The 20,073-nt window shown below is 39.7% G+C and overlaps 1 protein-coding gene and 1 long non-coding RNA gene across 40 annotated transcripts in view; one reads left to right on the plus strand and one right to left on the minus strand.

Annotated features, from left to right (window-relative positions):
• Window positions 1–20,073, plus strand: part of LOC104318653 (uncharacterized) — a 541,518-nt gene that overhangs the window by 182,674 nt on the left and 338,771 nt on the right. The window lies entirely within an intron of this gene.
• Window positions 1–20,073, minus strand: part of DLG2 (discs large MAGUK scaffold protein 2) — a 1,018,165-nt gene that overhangs the window by 16,229 nt on the left and 981,863 nt on the right. For 25 of the 36 annotated variants that reach the window (XM_069808461.1, XM_069808468.1, XM_069808464.1 and 22 more), the window contains 3 exons: window positions 14,548–14,647; window positions 10,517–10,558; window positions 220–270 (listed from right to left, as the gene is read on the minus strand). In XM_069808461.1, the coding sequence (XP_069664562.1) occupies window positions 220–270; window positions 10,517–10,558; window positions 14,548–14,647 (193 nt within the window). Of the gene's footprint in view, window positions 1–219; window positions 271–10,516; window positions 10,559–13,606; window positions 13,653–14,547; window positions 14,648–20,073 lie in introns of all 36 variants that reach the window. The other 11 variants (XM_069808475.1, XM_069808467.1, XM_069808490.1 and 8 more) reach the window with 3 other exon arrangements.

Below are 20,073 nucleotides of genomic sequence, written 5' to 3' on the forward strand. Positions count from 1 at the left end.
ATGAGAGGCTACTGGGGAGAGCCCTGAGAATGTTAGGAAGTGGGGGCTAGCGAGGGAGACCCTTACATCATTTCTTTTGTATGCGATAGACCGAGTGGCCAAGAAAAAGGAGCCACAGAGAATCTGGGGCTGGTACAGCAAGGCTTACTGCTCTGCTGGCCCCCAAAATGTAAAATGAAAAATATAAGGAACAGTGACAGAACAGCAGATGAAACTTACTTTCCTGTCTGGTGACAGGTTCATAAGAAAGGATGCAGTCTTCTTGGCCTCCTGACGAGAGAAGAAAGAGAAGACATTGAAGCTGACAAGCAACACGTCAAGTACTAAAGCTTGATAAAATGCTTCACATAGAGACAGACTGGGTTCAACACTTCTCTCTGGTAATACTCTCATCTGAACCATTCCAAAGTCCCTCATAACTTTAAAGTGTGGAGACCACTTTTTTCCTTCCCCTCCCTCCCCTGCCACATGTTTCAATTCTCTTGGCTGAAATTGGGCTTTTTCAATGATGGGCAATAAGACTTCATTTATTGATTTGATAGCAAGGCTGTTTCCAAGGATAGTGCAGAAATTTAAGATGCAATTCTTTCGCTTCTCCTATTGTTAAGGCCCTAACATGCTGCTGCAGGGCAAATCCACAGGCTACTTAAATTGAACAATTTTTATCCTCAGAATATACACATTTTGGTTGATCGTCCTTCTGTGCATAACCTCCATAGTCTAGTTTATTCACAGCCTGATGTCTAGCTCTGAGCTATTTTCTGACCCTTATCCTTTCCCTGAACACAAATCTCACAGCATCATATTTTAAACACTTATCCTCCCTCCACTCCTGTTAGGACAGTGCTGTTTCCTCATGGTGACATTTAAAAAGCAGAGAAATTTGCAATGAGAAACAAATGGCACTATATGGACCATGACTTGGGTGTAGGTGTGCAGCCCCAATGCATCACTGTCCTCTTCTCTACGAGAGTGCAAGAGGAGAGAGGGAAGGGTTCTTCAATCTACTGCATGAATAATTCCTGGACATTTCTCTTTTTTAGGTCACTGTCACATACGTGGTACCACATAAGGGCTCTGGTACATTCTAAATATGACTTAGGCTTAGCAAAGTTTAAAATGATGATTTTATTTTTACTCGGTTCAGGGCTTGTCTCTGTGAAGATCCACAGATGGGATTTTGCAACTAATTTAGATACTACAGAAGAAAGAGTGCCATAAGGAGTACCAGGGCTTTGTAAAATAGACAGGATTGCCTTCATTTCATCTGCTTGCATGCACATGAGTCTGTGCTACATTATTCTCATGGGCTCCTGCCAAACCAAAGTGTGCACATACAGAGGAAAAGCGCTGCCTGACACCTGATAGATGATATAGGTAGGATTTAGAAGGGGCTACACCTCACCTTGAAGTAGTCTGACTGCTATCTGAGTCACTCTTGAGGTTCCATTAACTATATTAACAAGATTTGTATTGGATGCAATGCCTAGCTCCCAAGTAGGTACAAAACTTTTTGTGGTTTAGTCTTAAGCTGACTCCCATCTCACGAATCTAATATGTTGATAGGTATTTTTTGTGAAATATTATCTAGACAGTTGTGAGAAATGTGTAAGAAAGCTTTTCAAGTAAAAATAATGTTGTAATTAAGGACAATGACAGAAAAAGCAAATTAAAAAATGTACTGATATGTTAGGAGAGAGGGACCAACTCCAACCTAGCAATGGTGCTGAAGCAGCAAAGGAGAAAACATCATTTTTAATAAAAGGAAGAAATTAGACAGCTTTTGAGGACAAGGCAACATAACATATGAGGAGTGTGGATAATGGATTTTCTTCTCTATTTGCAAATGTTTGATACTGTAATCACTTGCTTAACTTTGGCTTTTTGCAAAGTTAAAAACCTAGAATTATTGTTCCACTAGGTTTCATGCATCAGGTGTATTATTTTCTTTGGGAATTCTAGGGGTGATATAAAACTCAGGATGTCCCATTCCCCTGGAGATAAAACAATTCACTCTCCAGGCTGGACGAGCGTGCTCCTGCACTGCCTGCCCTCCAGCCCCCAGAGCCAAGGCTATCTATGCTTTTCAACAGCCCGAGAAAGTCGACCTTGGGGTGGGCGACGAAGCCATCATGTACTAGGCAGAGGGAAGGCAGCCTGTTTGTACGAATAGACTCTTAAACTTGAAAATACTTGTTTCAACGGCATACAGATCTGCAGAAGGGGATTCATTTCAGCTGATTTCAGAAGCCTGTGTTGTGAGTGCTTATGTCTGAGCTGGTCCCTAGGTACATTTTAGAGTCAATAGGTGCCTACAAATAGGCAAGTGCTTATTCTAAGACATGAGTCATCTGACCTGTTTTAGATGTCTACTTTGGAATGAGAGAAAAAGTCAGAAGGGTGTGTTTGTCTCCATTGTCCCATAACGGCATTTAAACAGCAAGGTCAGATGCAGACATCTGCATTTAAATGGTAGAATCCCATGGGAGTGACTGTGAGGAGCAACTGAAGGAAAATAACCAGTAATTCTAACACTATTGTTTAAAAATTTCTCTGTGGGCTAATATTTGGCTTTGGCACAGAATTATAACCAGCACAAATAAGGCAGTACAGATTTTACCTTCTGTTTTGCCCAGTCTCTGGCAGACATGTCCACACGCTAAAGCTGTCGTTACAGCCACGCTATCAGTCGGGTATGGGCTATGGAGACAAACAAGCCTGTTGTTTCACAAGAGTCTTGTGAAACTGGTGTCCTGGTTTCGGCTGGGATAGGGTTAATTTTCTTTCTAGTAGGTGGTATGGTGTTCTGTTTTGGATTCAGTATGAGAAGAATGTTGATAACACACTGATAGTTTTCAGTTGTTGGTAAGCAGTGTTTAGACTAAGTCAAGGATTTTTCAGCTTCTCATGCCCAGCCAGCAAGAAGGCTGGAGGGGCACAAGAAGTTGGGAGGGGACACAGCCAGGACAGCTGACACAAACTGGCCAGAGGGGTATTCCATACCATGTGACGTTATGCCCAGTATATAAACTGGGGGGAGCTGGCCTGGGGGGGGATCGCTGCTCGGGAACTAACTGGGCATCAGTCAGCGAGTGGTGAGCAATTGCATTGTGCATCACTTGTTTTGTATATTCCAATCCTTTTATTATTATTCTCATTTTATTATTGTTACTATTATCATTATGAGTTTCTTCCTTTCTGTTCTATTAAACTGTTCTTATCTCAACCCACAAGTTTAACTTTTTTTTTTTTTCCCGATTCTCTCCCCCATTCCACTGGGTGTGGGGGAGTGGGTGAGCGGCTGCGTGGTGCTTAGTTACTGGCTGGGGTTAAACCACGACAACTGGCCAGACTGAAAGCAAAGAAAAAATTCCAGCCCCCTCAAACTGTGCTGAAGCTTAAGCCATTGGAAAGGGTTGCAGCAAGGCGAAACATTGAGGCTGGCTGTGATGCACAGGGACTTAAAGATAGACATCTTCCTGATGCTGAGTTTCAGACTCAACATGGAGTGCAAGCGTTGAGGAAAGCTGCACCATTTCCACTACTTTACTTTTCTGGAAAAAGGGCTCAGGAAGCTCAAGTTTCTATGATGTGAATAAAATCCTTGCAAGTACTGTCCAGGCAAAATCCTGTAATTCCTCAAAGGCTAATACGCATGTCAACTCTACCAGATGGTATTCTTTAATGATCTCTACTCAGTCAGTACTGCATGGTTTTGAAGTAGTCCATAAAGTATTAAGTATAATGAAGAGTTCTAGAGTCAATCAATAATCAGATTGCTATAACCTTGCGATGGCTTTGAGGTGTGGGGGACAGTGTGAAATTCGGCAGGACACGGGCTCTTATTTATCATTTGACTAAGCCTCATTTACCACCCACATTAATGGCTTAATTAGCACAGATTAGGTCTATTGATCTGGAAAATCTTTGTGAAATTTAACAGACAAAACAAAAGGAGAAAAAAGAAAAAGCCCTTCCTGTTGGAAATTGCCATGATCCCCTGTTCTTCAGTAAAATTCCATCAAGTCAAAAAGAGAAGAGAAGAAAGAAAATAAGGAGGGAAGAAAGAAAATAAGGAGAGAAGAAAAAGAAGCTTTCCTAAATGTAATATACTTATGAGTAAAATTATTGGAGGGCTTTCACTTTCCCAGGATCGCTATGGCTCTGCTTCCCTTTGTTCTTCGTTTGCCTGTTGGTGATTTCTCATGCTTGGGAAGAGAAGAATAACCTGGAGACTGTTATAACTTGTAGCCTCTATAAGCTGGGCAGAGAGGTCCTGGGGAGTCAGATGAGTTTCATAAAGACTACCAATTTAATCTTTTTAAAAGGGTTTGTAGTATTTCAGAGGGGTAGCCCTAAAATGGATGTAAGGTGTTGCCTCTGTTTTCCCTTTCTGATTAGATGGCAGAAAGTCTGTGAGACTCAAGACCAATTTCAGCGTAGACCTGGCAGATATCAGGCATTTTTCATGTAACCCATAAAAAGGGCCCATTTCCTATTGTCTTGCCAGAGCATCCAGGGCTTCCACAGTGCTGGTGTAACTGCACCCAGCATGTGAGTAATGGGGCAGGAGAGCTGCTGTGAGCTGCCGTGGTGCAGCCACCAGGTAACTAAACACCTACCCTCATCAAGCACCTTCTGCAGTGGGAATCCATGGATTTTGGCATGCTATTAATGGCTGTGAATGAAAAAAATCTGTAAAGCGATCTAAGGCAGTGAATAACAAAAAAGTAGTACTTATGAAGACGGCTAAAATTATTTAAGATTTTAGAAAAATCAAAGAGAGTTTTTGGGTTCATTAACATTTCTTGGACTAATGGTGGAGGGTACCATCAATACACACGTGAAAATACATGTAGATGAGCCAAATTAATTTTATTTTTAGCTCTTGCCTGAATTTTGTTGTTCAGCTGGATCTAAAATCAAAGATTTCATTTTATTTTTTATTTTCCTGTCACCATCCATTTAGGTTTTGGGCTAATGTATGGATTGCCTGAGTCATACATGCAAGATCTTGGAGAAATCAATTTCTTGTTTTGTTTCATCTGCACAGACTGCACTGGACAGTCAATATCCTAGCCTCAAAATCCCTTTCCTGGACCTCTATTTATGTAAATAAACACACGATTTTTGGAAGTATGTTGATAGCTATGAAAGGCTGGGAATCCAATACATAAAAAGATCATCAGTAGTCTGAGAATGAACTTATGACCAAAAAGTGATCTATCAGCACTGTATGTTTAAGATCAATATAGCTTATGAGGGCATAAAATGAGACTTCAATACTTGTGCCAATCTGAGTGTGCCTGAATAATACAGCAGTCCTTGGGGAGTGTAAGAAAGAGCCAACATAAGTGTCCTAATTAATCAGTGGCCTAACATAATAATCAGGACTCCCTTAACCTTGTTGTGAGTCTTCAAATCTCATTACAAGACTGACTTGCTGACAGGGGGTTTCTAATTGTTTCTAACAATTTCCCTTATTTTTAATTTTTAGTCATGTATTGCCTCCCTAAGTAATTGGTGCAATCACAACCAGTTATGCAATTAGGCTGAATAGATGTGGTAATGTGTATGTAATTTTGATGACAGCTGTAAAAACCTTTACTGAACTACATGTAAGAGCACTACAACACATATGCAATAGAGGGACTTGAAATTCATGGCCATTGTGAAAATCATGTCTTACAAAATAAAAACTGATGAGTCCACGGTAAAAAATATGTTCTTACAAGCTTGGTTTGAAAAAGAAATCAGAACATTTTAAGTTACAGAGCTCAAAATAAACTTTCAATCATGGTTTGATTAGCTGGTTCAGGGATAAGTCAAAGTTGGCTGTGTGTATCCTTATCACAAACAGAACAACTTTCTGCTAGACCAGGACTTTATATACGACTCTGCAAAATTGGTTTTACTGTTGAGAACAGGTGCAAATCAACTAACATAGTTGTAGCGTTCATATTAGCATGGCCACTGTGATGCAGCAGCAGCTGTGTGGCAGCTCAGCCCCTTTTAGATCAGGCCAGCATTTGTTCCTGGCTCAAAAATACTTTCAATTTTTTTTTTTATCAAGGGCCAGGTTCTGCTGTCAAATGTGTTTGTGGTTCCCCCTGAAGTTAATGGAGTTGAAGGTTATCTGTTGGGATAAAAACAATCCCACCGTTGGCTCCAACTCTTTTGCTTATTACAAACCCCATGTTGAAAGCACTGGCAGGAAAAATCAGGTTTACTATCTGCAACAGCCTTGTTGCTAAGAAATGGTCAAAGAATTTTCTCTTGAGACCACATAGGAGGACTTTCAATTATATCATTATTTTGAAATAATAATAAGTATCTGATTTCTGTTGAGAAGTTGATTTTTTAATGCCCAAGCCCAAGACATGAGCAATACTTCAGCCAAATACTCGAATTTTTAAGCAATATATTTTTATAAATAAATATGAATGCATCAGAATATCTCCTAGAAAAAACCCAGTCAATTTGTAACCCCTCTATTAATCACTGTCCAGGGACAGCTCTCAGAAGCCTTCAACATCACTTTGTGTACTTGTACACCTGGTTTGGAATGGTTCTAGGAATGATCAAGTAGTACAGGTTTCGACACTAGCTACTTTTCACTAAATGCTCATCATGAGAAGCAAAAGTTAGAGAGACATGTTAAAACAATTGCCAGAGACCCACTAGAAAAAATGCAGAACACCTCAGTCTGGACCCCAACTGGCCTGTTTTTATAAGAACAAATACGAACGTCTGCAGGAAAACACTTGGCACTTGCCAGTCATTTCTTACACACACGCTTTTGTTTGTGCTGGCCAAGTTATGAATTGCTGATTTAACAGAATCATGGAATCATTTAGGTTGGAAAAGACCTTTAAGATCATCGAGTCCAACCATTAACCTAACACTGCCAAGTCCACCACTAAACCATGTCCCTAAGCACCACATCTACATGTCTTTTCAATACCTCCAGGGATGGTGACTCCACCACTTCCCTGGGCAGCCTGTTCCAATGCTTGATAACCCTTTTGGTGAAGAAATTTTTCCTAATATCCAATCTAAACCTCCCCTGGTGCAACTTGAGTCTGTTTCCTCTTGTCTTATCGCTTGTTACTTGGGAGAAGAGACCAACCCCCACCTCACTACAACCTCCTTTCAGGTAGGCGTAGAGAGCGATAAGGTCTCCCCTCAGCCTCCTTTTCTCCAGACTAAACAGCCCCAGCTCCCTCAGCCGCTCCTCATAGGACCTGTGCTCCAGACCCTTCACCAGCTTCGTTGCCCTTCTCTGGACATGCTCCAGCACCTCAATGTCTTTCTTGTAGTGAGGGGCCCAAAACTGAACACAGGACTCGAGGTGCGGCCTCACCAGTGCCCAGTACAGGGGGACGATCACCTCCCTGCTCCTGCTGGCCACACCATTTCTGATACAAGCCAGGATGCTACTGGCCTTTTTGGCCACCTGGGCACACTGCTGGCTCATATTCAGCCGGCTGTTGACCAACACCCCCAGGTCCTTTTCCACCAGGCAGCTTTCCAGCCACTCTTCCCCAATTTCCCACAATTCAAAAAGCAGTGGGGCAGGCAGTCCCTTTCTTCCTGCTCATTTGCTGGGGAAACAGAAGAGAAAAGGGGCACTGGGGCAGGGTCACAACCCCATGCAAAACCTCTGAGCTCTCCAGCAGTTTTGTTTGCTCCCCATGAATTTTTTCAGCTTCACTTTTTTTCCTGCTCTTAGTATGCCCCATTTCACCAGTGCACAGACTGAGGGCTAGATGAGTTTGCAGGTCAACGCACATGGTGTCCTGGTAAAATAACTTGTAGTGCATCACCTTGAACACACAATTTTCCTCAAAGTGGGACTACATCACACCGAAGAACAGCTTTGCAACATGGCTGGCTCCAAATGGAGTTAAAACAAACTTGGTTCTGTGGCAGTGACTGATGTTGGGCCCCATTCCCAGCTACCCAGATGCAAACAAGAAGAGCAGAAATAATAACTGCATGCTGTCTTATTCTACCAGGAATGAGCTTTACCCTCAGCACCTATTATTTTTTTCCTTTCATTAGGAATTAATAAATTAGAAGGCAGTGAGTAATACATCTTTAGGAAATGTTCACAGACTAGATCTGATAATTACTTTTCCCACGAGGGGTATTGGTAGGCTTCTACTGTGCAATGTCCTCTCTCAACAGTCCCAGAGGGTCAGAATTGCAGTGAAATAAGACAACTTCTTCATGACAGGCCTCATCTCTCTTATCTCCATGCCCTCACAATTTGTTGACTGCTCTCTCTGACCACCCACCTCTCACCCTCCGCTGTCTGGTTCTTCTCTGTTCCTGAGTCATCATTTTTCTAGGGGAGATTTGCTGCAATGAGCATGCGGTGGGACGTACTGTTGACATAGGGTAGCCTGGAGATCCAGAGAGTAAGCAGCTGGACTCAGGAGGGCTTTAAGTCCCCACAGGAGATATGCTGATATACCATGGCCATGTAGGAATGGAACACACAGTCAGGTTAGTGTTGATATGCCATTGTGGCCATCTGAAACAGTAATTTCCAGCTGGTAACTGAAGTTGCTAGTTGCCCAAGGTCATGCCTTCAAATGTCATGTCAGCACAGACCAATGAATCCTTAGCAAATGGCATTAGGCCCTTTGGGCACCAGGTCCTGGATTTTAAAGCCACTTTCATTTGGCATAACCTAAGATTGGCTTCCTCTGCTGCTAAATGGCATAGCTCTCCCATGGGCAGAGGAGGAAGATGCTGCCTGCATCTTCTCCACCAGGCAGCAGTTGTTGGACGTACCAGAAACGTGTGGGGAGCTCCAGCCAACAGGATGTAGGCTGGATGCTGCTGGGGTGAGACAGGAGCTTGCCCAGATGGAAACCACTCTAGAAGGAGAGTGCCTACCATGGGAAATTGTTACCCCGACACTACTTTTCCTTCCAGGAATCTATGTCCCAACTAACTTCCTCAAACCATTTCTATCCCTTTTCTTGCACCTCAAAACATGCACTTTGTTTCAAGCTATTGCACAGCATCGAGGAACTGGCTACCTGGCCTGTCTTATGAGGAAATTTGGGAACTAGCTTTTGTGGATCTGACCCAAATGTTTAGCTGCAACTGGGCACCCCTGTTAAGTCTCCTGTTTGGGACAGTTCATCAGGCATGGGATGTGCTCCGCCACCGGCCTAGATTCTCCTCTGGGCTTTCACCCTGAGCTCACCAACTCCAAACACACTTGGAGGATTTGACTCATGCAAACTTTTGAAAATTTAACCTATTGACTCATTCCTGATTGTGAAGTCAGTCTGGGGAAAGAGCGTCTTATATTTCAAACATAAAATCCTCCTCTCCTCCTCAGTAGAGGACACATTAAAAATAAAGCAGTTCAGAATTGGATTTTGGTAGTTCAAGAGCACCTACTGTTTTCTTGTGACTCTGGCAATTGCTTTCCAAGGAAACCTTTGCAATACAAGAGAATACAAACTAATTTACCATTTCTGAATTGCATAAGATTAGCTGTTTTACTGAAACAAACCAGTGTTTATTAACAGAGCTCAACTGCTATGCACTATATCAAGGCTAGTAAATATGAGGTATGATACCAATGATTACCTGAATGTATGCGGGTGCTTAGCACAAGTGCTGAGTGACTGGTGGAAAACTTGATTTGCTAAGCAAATGGCTTGAAAAAATTAAACAACTGGATGATTTAGTAAGCAATCTATGATTTTAATTACCTATTATTACGTTTCCAGTCATTTATTTAATGCCTTTTTTTTTTTTTGCTTTTCAACATTTCCAGAAAAAATAGTTATATTGGTTCAATTTTGGGCTATGACTAATAATTACCCAGAATGTACAATCTGCCTCTTAGCTATATGACCACATGGAGTCTGTAATTCTAACCAAATCAGGTTGCAGGGTTGGGACCTCTACCTACAGAGAATCAGTGACATTCAGTGTCAGTGCCTAAGGGCTGAAGGTCTATCTTACCTTTTTTTGAAGACTTCAATATGCATTAGGAAATGTGTACTGCCAAAATTAAGGGCTCAACAGGATTTTTGGGACTATTTCTTATACATTCATACAGGCATGCAGAAATGCAAGTAAAAATTGTGACCTTGTAAAGAGGATGTCTTTTGCAGATTTGACTAGAGCTGTGGAGTAATTTTACTCTTAAAAGATCATCAAGAAACTGCCCCTCCCTGCTGAAATAAACTTCTTGTCACTAAACTAAATAATCTTGACTTCACAGGCTACCCAGAGCCAGGTTTGGGTTTATGTCCCAGAATACATCCCAAATAACAACCTTCCTTCCTTCTCTTATAAAGGTTGCCAGTTTTCTTTTATAGCTTTGTACTCAAGACGTGGTCGTAAATTTGAATTCCAAGCCATTTGCTCCAACCATCTTTTTAACATTAACAAAAGAGTAGCAAGGAGAGAAACAAAATAAAAGAAACAAACAGAACAAGCAATGCAAAGTAAAAGGACTCTAATGAAAGCAGTAACTTACTGTAGCTACTTTCACTATCGCTGGCATTAGAAGAAACATGTTCTGCAAGAACAGTACAGCAAATTAAAGAACATAACCAAGCACCACAAAGCTGCAGAAACTTAAAAGAACTGCCACAGTCATGCAAAGGTAGTTGTGCAGAGAGGAAATAAAAACTATGCAGTGGCATCACCTGAAAACTCTCAGATAATTTAGTACACAGGTAAAATGAAAGCTTTCTCTCTTGTAGCATTTCAGAAAGAGACTGTATGTATTAGCTAGTGATATGCGTCATGGCAAAGCCAGGTCTTTTCTTGATGAGACAGTTAATGACATCTCAGATAACTTAATTTCAAATTATATTATGGTCCACTTGCATCTCACTGGAAGTCTTGAGTAATTTCATGAAACCTGACCGTCTGCTCATATTATTCTGTACTATCAGTAACGTGCATCATTAATGCATTGGAACTATTCCTGTTAAACATCTAACCTGTGTCCATCTTCAATCACCTGCACTATCCCAAAGGGTTAAAAATTAACATGAAAATGGTCTTGATATCAAATATTGTATCCGTAACTATTTTACCCTGTCCAAAAAGAGAAGACAAAGCCAATGACAAAAGTAAGAAAATAAATGGAATAAATATTTTTCCAGACATCGTCTAGCCTCAGGATTCGAGCTGGAGTATGAAAACCTTTACCAGAGCAGTCTGGATGGGTGAATAGGGATATACTAACTATCATGATGGTATCAGGCTTGTGGTTTGGCAAGCCTGGTGTCCTGTTTCTATTATCATATTATTTAAAGGAAGGTGCAACCTATATCATGTGAAGTTGCTGTTCCCAAACTGTAGCCAGCAGACTGTTTACAGTCAGTCAGACCATGCTATATGGTCTCCAGGAGGTTTGCAGAACCACATTAAATGCTAGTTTTAGTACTATCTCTGGTAGAAATGCTGATTACTTTGCACCCGAAAGATCATTTGACAGTTGAAACTTTTCAGCTGGTCCAGGACATTTAGAAGCCAATGCTATAATGGCTATACAGTTGGGAGCCACACTGGCTTAATGAGAAAGACACAGTGGTTAAATGGAAAATGGGTACAAATAAGTCACCTCCTGACAAACCCCAGGAGCCAAAATTTGTCCAATATTTGTCATTAAACCAGTGGGCAGATTAGGCTGCGGGTGATCCACAACACTCACCTGCAACTGCCTCTAAACATTCCCAGTGAAAGAAGGAACTCATAAAAGCCAAGAATCCCCTGGGATGAACCCAGAGTAGAGCATGCATAGATGTCATGAAAGATGACTATGGGAACAGTGCCAAGACCACCTCTTCTCTGCAAGGTGCTGCTTGTCCCCCACGTACCAATCTAATGGCTTAGGGTTCATAGAGTGGGCCTGACTGGGTTACTGGAACAGCAGAAATGAGAGGTGATGATATCTGATAAAAACAGTAATGGAAAACTTTGATCTTGGGCTTAGTAAGAAGCTTTAAAGAATTAAACTTACATTTTGAAGAAAACAGTATATTGACTTTTGGACATTTCTTAGCAAGTTAACAACGGTTGTTTCAAACTGATCTGCTATACAGGACCCTGAAGAACTTTTTATTAAACATGAAAAAAATATCCTTCATAGTAAGAACTGTCATTTAAAAGGCATATCTGAGTCGAATATTAGCGAAGTTTGGATGGGCGGGAATGTCTAGAGGTGTGTCAGTAATTGAAAGCTAGGTCCAGTATTAATAGAGAAACTAGAGCCTATATAATACCTCTATGCCACTTTTCCCTTAGCAATTTGCAGAATTCAGTTATCTCCTTTCAAATGGTTGGACATTATGGAGATTTGCCTTTGTAAGGACACAGATATTCAGGAGGGTTATCAGATCGTAAATGTTCTACTTCTCTTTAGGCAGGGAAGGATCTGCGTTTGCTGCTAATGAGCTGCTAGGACACTTAAAGCAGCAGAATTGTTAAAAGGCAGGTGGCAGCGACATTTGCTGTCTATCACTGGCAAAACTAGTCTTGCAGAACTGTTCTTTGTACAAGAGATGAAGCTTTCATCTTTAAATTGAGAGGCACTGTATGGCTTAAAGTTAAACCATTAAAAAGTCCCTTCAACAAATGAGTCAGAAATGGAATAATCTCTAAAATTGTGTGCATGGATGTGCATTCCTGCAATTAAAAAGCACATACAAAACAGTAGGCAATGCAGTGTTAGCATTCACACACATTTTGCTCCAATTACTTGGCGCTTAAGAGAAAGGATAAGAACTGAGGAAGAAGCAGCCAAACACATGCAAGTGGCATTTTCTTTAAATTATTTAGATCTGGATACAGAATATAAGGTTGCTATTTATATAGAAATCAGCTGCAAATATTTCATTCTATACAACTTTTTCTGGTCTAACTTTCAAGGAAGCAAAATTGTTTCTGAACAAATATCTGACACATTACACATTCTGCAATGCCAAGTCTTGAGACAGGATTGCTGCATCAGAAAAAGAAATTGATTAAGGTAGCATAACAGAGAATAGGTTACTAATGGTGAAATGGGTCCAAAATTAGCTTTGGAGAAGGCATGGTCTTCTCTAGCCTGCAAATGACTTCTTCCATTAATAACAAATACTAATCTAAAATCCAGCAAAGTAACAAACACTCCCATGCAAAAAGCTGAAAATGCAGAAGCAACAGCATAAAATAATTGTCTATTGATCTCCTCAGGATATGATCAGGTTAAAATGTTCAACTTTCCCTTTAGATGGAGAGGGAGGGGTTGTTGCTGAAAAGAACAGTCTAGGCAGCAAAACGAGTTCTAGGTATGCTACTCTACAGAACTGCCATGATGGGAACAATAACATACTGTCAGAAACAAAAAGTGTTATTACAAAAGAAGTGAAAGTGTCTGCTTGATACACTGTATGTTATTTAATATCGTCATGCAGAACAAAATGATCGAAACATTTTTGATGCATTCACAGCTGGGTAACAAATAAAACTCTATCTTGTGCATGCTAGGAGTGGAGGGTCCTCAGAGAAGGAACAGAAGCCAAAACAAAACAAAACAAAAAAAGATTTACAGTGACCATTCCTGGGAACTTACTCAGAGTCTTTGTTCCATAACCGTCGTCACCTAATCCGGGGATGTCCTGCACGGAAGTCCCCAGAGAGAGCAATGAGAAAGGAAGAACAGCCGCAGAAGAGGAAGGAAGAAGTCAGTGGAGTTGAAATGGATACTACCATGACTGACCATGTTGATTGAGCAATCTGGATCCCTGCTTTTTCTTTCTGAAACAACTTTAGACCCATATTCTATGGGAATGCAGCCAATGAAAGAGGCAGTGACCACGATACATGGCTTCTGGAGCTGTGAGAAAGGAACAACCAGATAAATAAAGTTCCAGAAACGATCCTCACCGGATAAATTTAGGAGAGAATTATTACGAAAAAAAGTGAATATTCGGGCTTGGAACTAGCACGTATTTTCAATAGTGCTGGTTCTCTGTACAATTTAAGCAAGCAGTAAATGCCCGGGGAGGTACACATTCCAAGATCTGATTTACTTCTTTAAGCTGTTAGCATGGTTGCTTCATTTAATCGTTAAACTTTCAGTGAAGCTGCCCATGGCAATCAACTTGGAGAATGTCAAAGGCAAAAAAGAGATTATAGCAGATCTTTAAAAAAGTAATAATTTAGTTTAGTATTGTGAAAGAAACCACATTTGCATTATTTTGAGCCAGTTCTGATCTGGGAATATTTAATCTGAGAGAAGTTTGGATTTATGACAGGTGCCACAACAACTTTGAGGAGCCAGATTTGCTCTTCCAAAAGTTAAGGTCACTGTTTTATTCTTCTGAAAGTTATGTTTCCAGGGGTGGAAGGACCAGCTGGATCCAAACTGCAGTCACACATTGGTCACAGTAGTAATACCTCTCCTGCCTGCCTACGACAGATATTTGCCTAGATGTGTGGGATACTGGTATCATGCGTGTCACCCATTTTTTGTGCTGCTGCATGTGACATCGTCTCCAAGAGGTTACTTACGTTCTGGATCACTTGTTTCCTGCTCACTCTGCTCCTTGCTCTTGTAGAATGGGAATTTTCGTGAAAAGATGAAGTTCTTTTTACGCTTGTCATTGAATGACTGTGAAGGAGAAAAGGCATGGGGCAAAAACAGGGACGTCTAATTGTTGTCACACTCATGCTGACAAAACAACTAGTTTGTAAAAGTGGAGAGAACTGTAGTGACTCAAATCAGTCCAAACCAAGTGGCTGCAAAGAATCAGAGGTGGTTGCGGTGAGGTCTGCAGGTTGAAGGCAAAGCCCCTGGAGACTAGATCGATCTGATTACAGAGGTCTCAAATCACAACCTTCAGCTCCTTACTTGGAAACTATTGCATTTGGCTTGTTCAGATGAAGAGCTACAGATGGCTCAGCACGCTTTCAGATCAAGCCACTCATCTTTAATCATAGCAGACTGTGCACAGGATTAATTAACTGGCTGAAAAAGAATAGGCTGCAAAGAGGAAAGCGGAAGCCTTTGATTTGCTTGTAGTAGGTACGTGAATTCAGCCCTGTGCCAATTAAAATCAAATATTTTTTTCTGGTAACTGCTGCTGGTTTCATAATGTTTTATTTGGCCTCTTAATCGACAACTTCTTAAATCTGTTTTAATGTGCTTTTTTTGCATAATTAAAAAAATACTTTGTTTTATTTTATACATGTATATTTACTCATTAGGTTCCTCTGGAAATGCTTGTAGTTTTATGTGATTTAGAGATGGAATTCTGCTGATAAGCAGTATTTCATTGCATGTTGAGCAACATATATTACTTTAATTTTTTAAATGGGGAGTTAATATGGAAAAAATTGTTTTTTTCACACAATAAAACCTTTGACTTTATAGACAGTCACAAGGGCTCATAGCAGTGTACTATGTAAAAGCAGGATATGCTTAGCTGGGACATTTATTTCAGATACTACATGAGGAATTAGGGTCCCTATACAGTCGATTGAGAGAAGCTGGCATTTCCAGAGGGCATCTACGCTGAGCTGCAGATAGTGCTTATCTGAAATGATCTGTGCTGTTGGTCTGACAATGTCCTACGCTGTTTCCTACACTCAACATATGCAATACCTACACGACTTTGCAAGTGATCACCTCCAAGAGAGCAGAGACCTTCTTAGCTCATTTAAAGGACTAATATCTCATGTGTTTGTCATTGCTCGAATGAAATATAACCAGTATTTGGCTCCAATTCTGAAATGGAATATATTTAGAGTTTCAGAACATAATTCATTTTCTTACATTTTGGAAGCACAGCATAAAATGTGGTTTAGAATATGTATTTCTGAAAGATGTAAAGTTAGGTACTGAAAATCTCTACTAAAATAGTTGTCTACTTGTGTCACGAAAGTTTCATGCCACTTTTACATTTCAAGCATATTTAAAGTTCAGTAACTGAAAACAAAGGAAAAAAAAATGCACACATAGAATAAATGATCCATGAAAATCTCTCAGAGTATGTCAACATTCAATGTGAAATTAATGTGGAGGTCATGCACAAATAATCCAGACAGCATGCAATTTCAAAACAAAGCAAATATGAAAGAAAGCCAGAAGAAAAAAAAAAATGCACATGAAGGATTAAAATAATCTGTGGATGAAAAGAGGACTGACATGCACATTACATCACTTTAATGACCTAAAGGATATAATTAAATTAAAATGTGTTTTCTGTGATAATTTCTTTTATTTTTCCAAAGAAAGGAATGTAGCATGTTAACATTTCCCATTGTGAAAATATTATTTGTCACGATTCATCTGAATTTGACATAGTAACAGTATAGGCATTATACTTTAAAAGGGGAAAAAAAAATATACACAATAGCACCTCCAAAACCAAAGGGGTTTTAAAATTACAGTCACTTCATTACCAAATGCCATTTCACTTTGGAATTAAAGAGAATGTTATTAAATTGATAAATAAATATGCTGTGTTTCACAGAGATTATACAATATGTAAAACTTATAAGTATTCTTTTTCAATTTTTTCCACAACAGTCTAGAGCAAAAACTTCAGAAAGTTCATTTTCACCAGAAAAGCATATATTTTTTTTCAAGCTTTGATCTAAAAGTATATTCCAAATTAGACAGGTATACTGTAGAGTTATATAAACTTTTTCTCCTTTTGCAATTTCAAGTACTGGGTTCCCTTTTTAATAAGATATTGTTCCACTTCAGTTTGGACAATCAAAATCTGGCAATGTTTAGCTGGTGAGTATTATGTCCAACTGTGTCACTGTACACCAGTAAAAAGCCTTGTTCCTAAAATAAAGCTGGCTCTTGGTTTATTAATATCCATAAGCAAATATGTTTATGCACGTGTTCATATTTCTATAGATTAACCAATGTGTATATTCTTGTTAATGACCATATATACTAGCATAATGTAGTCAGATGGTTTGTATTGAAAATAACAGAAACTGTAAAATATTATAAAACACTAAAATGGGTCTGATCCTGCAAACTTATAGAAATAATTAGTCCTTGGTACTAACTGAATGGGTTTACCAAGTATTTATTTTCTTGTACATTAAGTGCATGTTGTTTCACAAGAAACCAAAGGCAGGAGCCTTGATTTTGGGTTTGTATCCAATATAAATGTGATTAAGCTCAGGCTGATGGTCTCCACCTTAAGGATATGAAATCCTGCAGACACCCAGAAAAATCTTCTTACAGATACCACGATATAGATCTCTAATGTATAGAGATAAGGGGGTTGGCAAAGATAGGAGAGGGAGACTCATGCAGAATAAAATGATGTTTTCATTGGACACACTGTGTTAATTCCAGATTTTTTTCTGTTGGTGGAGGGGTAGAGACCCACACTGAACACATATTTTCTTTTCTAAGAAAGGATCATGCATGTGAGGAATGGTGGTAAGGTTAGACTGCAAAATTCAGATGCATGTTTTTGAGAGATTTTACATCTATAAAATGAAAACTTTGAGACCTGACAAATATTCTGGAGCCAGTTTTCACAGGGGCTCCCTATGCTGCTGGAGAGCTGTGAAATAGCCATAGGATAAATGAAAGAGATGTATTTGCCTGCATCTCTCAGTTCGGTGCAAAAGTTGCACACAACTGGAATTGAAATTGTGGTATCAAGCTTAGGCTTGATTCAACAGTATTTATGCAGGCAGAGTTTCTGAAAGTCAGTGAAAAAGTGCCTGAAAATGGATTTCTGTATAAGTCACAATTTCTTTGCCATGAATATTGTAAGATCCTGTAATGGCAAATAACCCAGGCATTTCAGTCGCAGCGAAAAACCTGTACAATAGATTACTTTTATACCTCACTGCCATCAGTTCACACAGACTACCACTAACCTAGGAATTGGCATTAATAGGCACTTTATATAGACAAGTGCCTAAGACTGAAAAGCAAATAAAATTTTCGAGTACTGTCTGACAACTGAACAGTGAGGTCATTCTTCACAACATCTGAACTGTGATGAAAAAAGAGTATTTTCTCAGAAAAAAAGGGGAGAAAAGCTTTCACTGATGTCCTGGCTTGAATTTTTGTTTGATACTACTTAGGCAGAGACTGTGGTTTGGAGAAACCAGAAAAAAATTGTGATGTGCACTCTTGCTTGACCAAATATCCCCAAATATCCCCAGTTATGTAAGTCTGGCTTACACATACCAACCCTCCCTGGTTGTGACAGACATTAGGACACTGTGTGTTTCTCATTTGTAAGAACTCCCTTCGGTACTTTCTTTTGTGTCAACACCATTTTTGTATTCTAAATGCTTTTCCCTAGGTGCAGCAGCCATATATATGTTACCCATCAGCTAATAGGACAGTGTTTTTTTAAAGGAAAATTTCATGTAATATTAAATAAACAATCCAATTTCAAAATTTGCTTTATAGTGGCAAACATCACAAAGAATAGTGTATCAGTAATTTGATAGTTGGACCATACTGCAGTAGGCAAATACATCATTGTGTACTTTGAGCTTCTTCCCAATTTTCTTTCACAATGTAGCTGATCCAGCCCACACTGTCTAGTGCAGATGTGCTCTTGATAGAGGTTGTCGTCTTTACGCTTTGCAGAAGAGCCTAATGTGTTGGGGAAAGAGTTCTTCTGATGCTCTAAAAGCTCTACAGGCAACTACATCTTCTAAAAGCCATTAAACTCCCAAATACATTGGGAATACTTTATTTTATTATTTCATTCAACCAGTGCTAATCCTTGGTCATGAGCTGGGAACCAGTGTTTGGGGATCACCTCAGAAAAAGCTGTTACAGAGCACTGGCTGTGAAATTCTTTTATACAGGCTGTAGATGAATTTCATTTACCACCTAAAAGGCAATTTTGAGCTAAGCTTTAGCCTAGTTTTTATTTACGTGATTATCTGTATCAGTCTCGTTCTGAGATTGGTCTAGCAGTGTAAATAAGTTCATTAATTTTGCTGCTTCTCATCCGCCATGGTTTTTTTGATTGTCCTCCTTTAATACCTGTTTTTGGTGCAACTTAAATGAAAAGCCCTTGCTTATACAGCATTCTACAAAAAATCTACAAAATGTATCAGCAACGTTATATCCCTGCAATCCTTTTCTCTGTATTTAATCCACACTTTTTGTATTAGGGACATTCTTTTATTCTGTTTGAACACTGACCTTAATAAAGGTCTGGGCACTCAAACGCTGTTAAATTTCTACATGTTAAATCTCTCCATCTTACTGAAAAGTTGCACTGATATCAGAAAGAAAACTTTTGGACTGTAACAGATAGTCAGTGTCATTTCTGCTTTCAAACGTATATATCACCTCTGCTTTTATAATGGGGCTTTCTCACTTAGCAATTTGAAATGCATGATAAATACGAAGTCTCCAGAACAAACTTTTGAAGAAAATCCTGTGTTAGTATATTGGCTTTATGTGAAAAGTGGTTTTGCAGTTAGCACGGCAGCATGGTCTGGGGACCATGGGTCTAACGGCACTTTGGGATCTTCTGTCTCATTGTCCCGTCTGCAGTGCCCTCCTTACAGGCACTTTGTGGGGACTAGGACAACACTATGACCTGGTGGATACTAGCACTGAGGCCATGGCAGTTTCTTGTATTAAGATAATGAAGTATACTCAGGTTAAGTGACTTGACCAAGTCTGGAAGAAAGTCAATGCTACTGAGCTATTCTTGTTTTCCTGGAGTAACCCCAAACTTGGCCATGGACTGGGTTCACACACACAGAAAGCTCCTACTGATGTCTGTGCAGACATGCAGAAGATAAACTAAGAAGTCATTAGTGGCAACTATAAACCTCATTGTATAGTGACCACACAGTATATTCCTTAAGACATACATCTTTCATTCACAGTCTGACGACACAGTTATATGCTAGCAAGCAACACTTGACAACTTCTCTATATCCTTTTATGAGATGCAGGGGGAAGCATGTCCCTATTCTGTTGAGTTCAACCTTAAATTTTCTTACATACTGCAAGTATTTGGAAAAAAAAAACCCAAAACAAAACCTGGGCTACAGTCATTCCATATTGAAGTT

Source organism: Haliaeetus albicilla, chromosome 20 (genome assembly GCF_947461875.1).
Source record: "Haliaeetus albicilla chromosome 20, bHalAlb1.1, whole genome shotgun sequence".
Classification (NCBI taxonomy): domain Eukaryota; kingdom Metazoa; phylum Chordata; class Aves; order Accipitriformes; family Accipitridae; genus Haliaeetus; species Haliaeetus albicilla.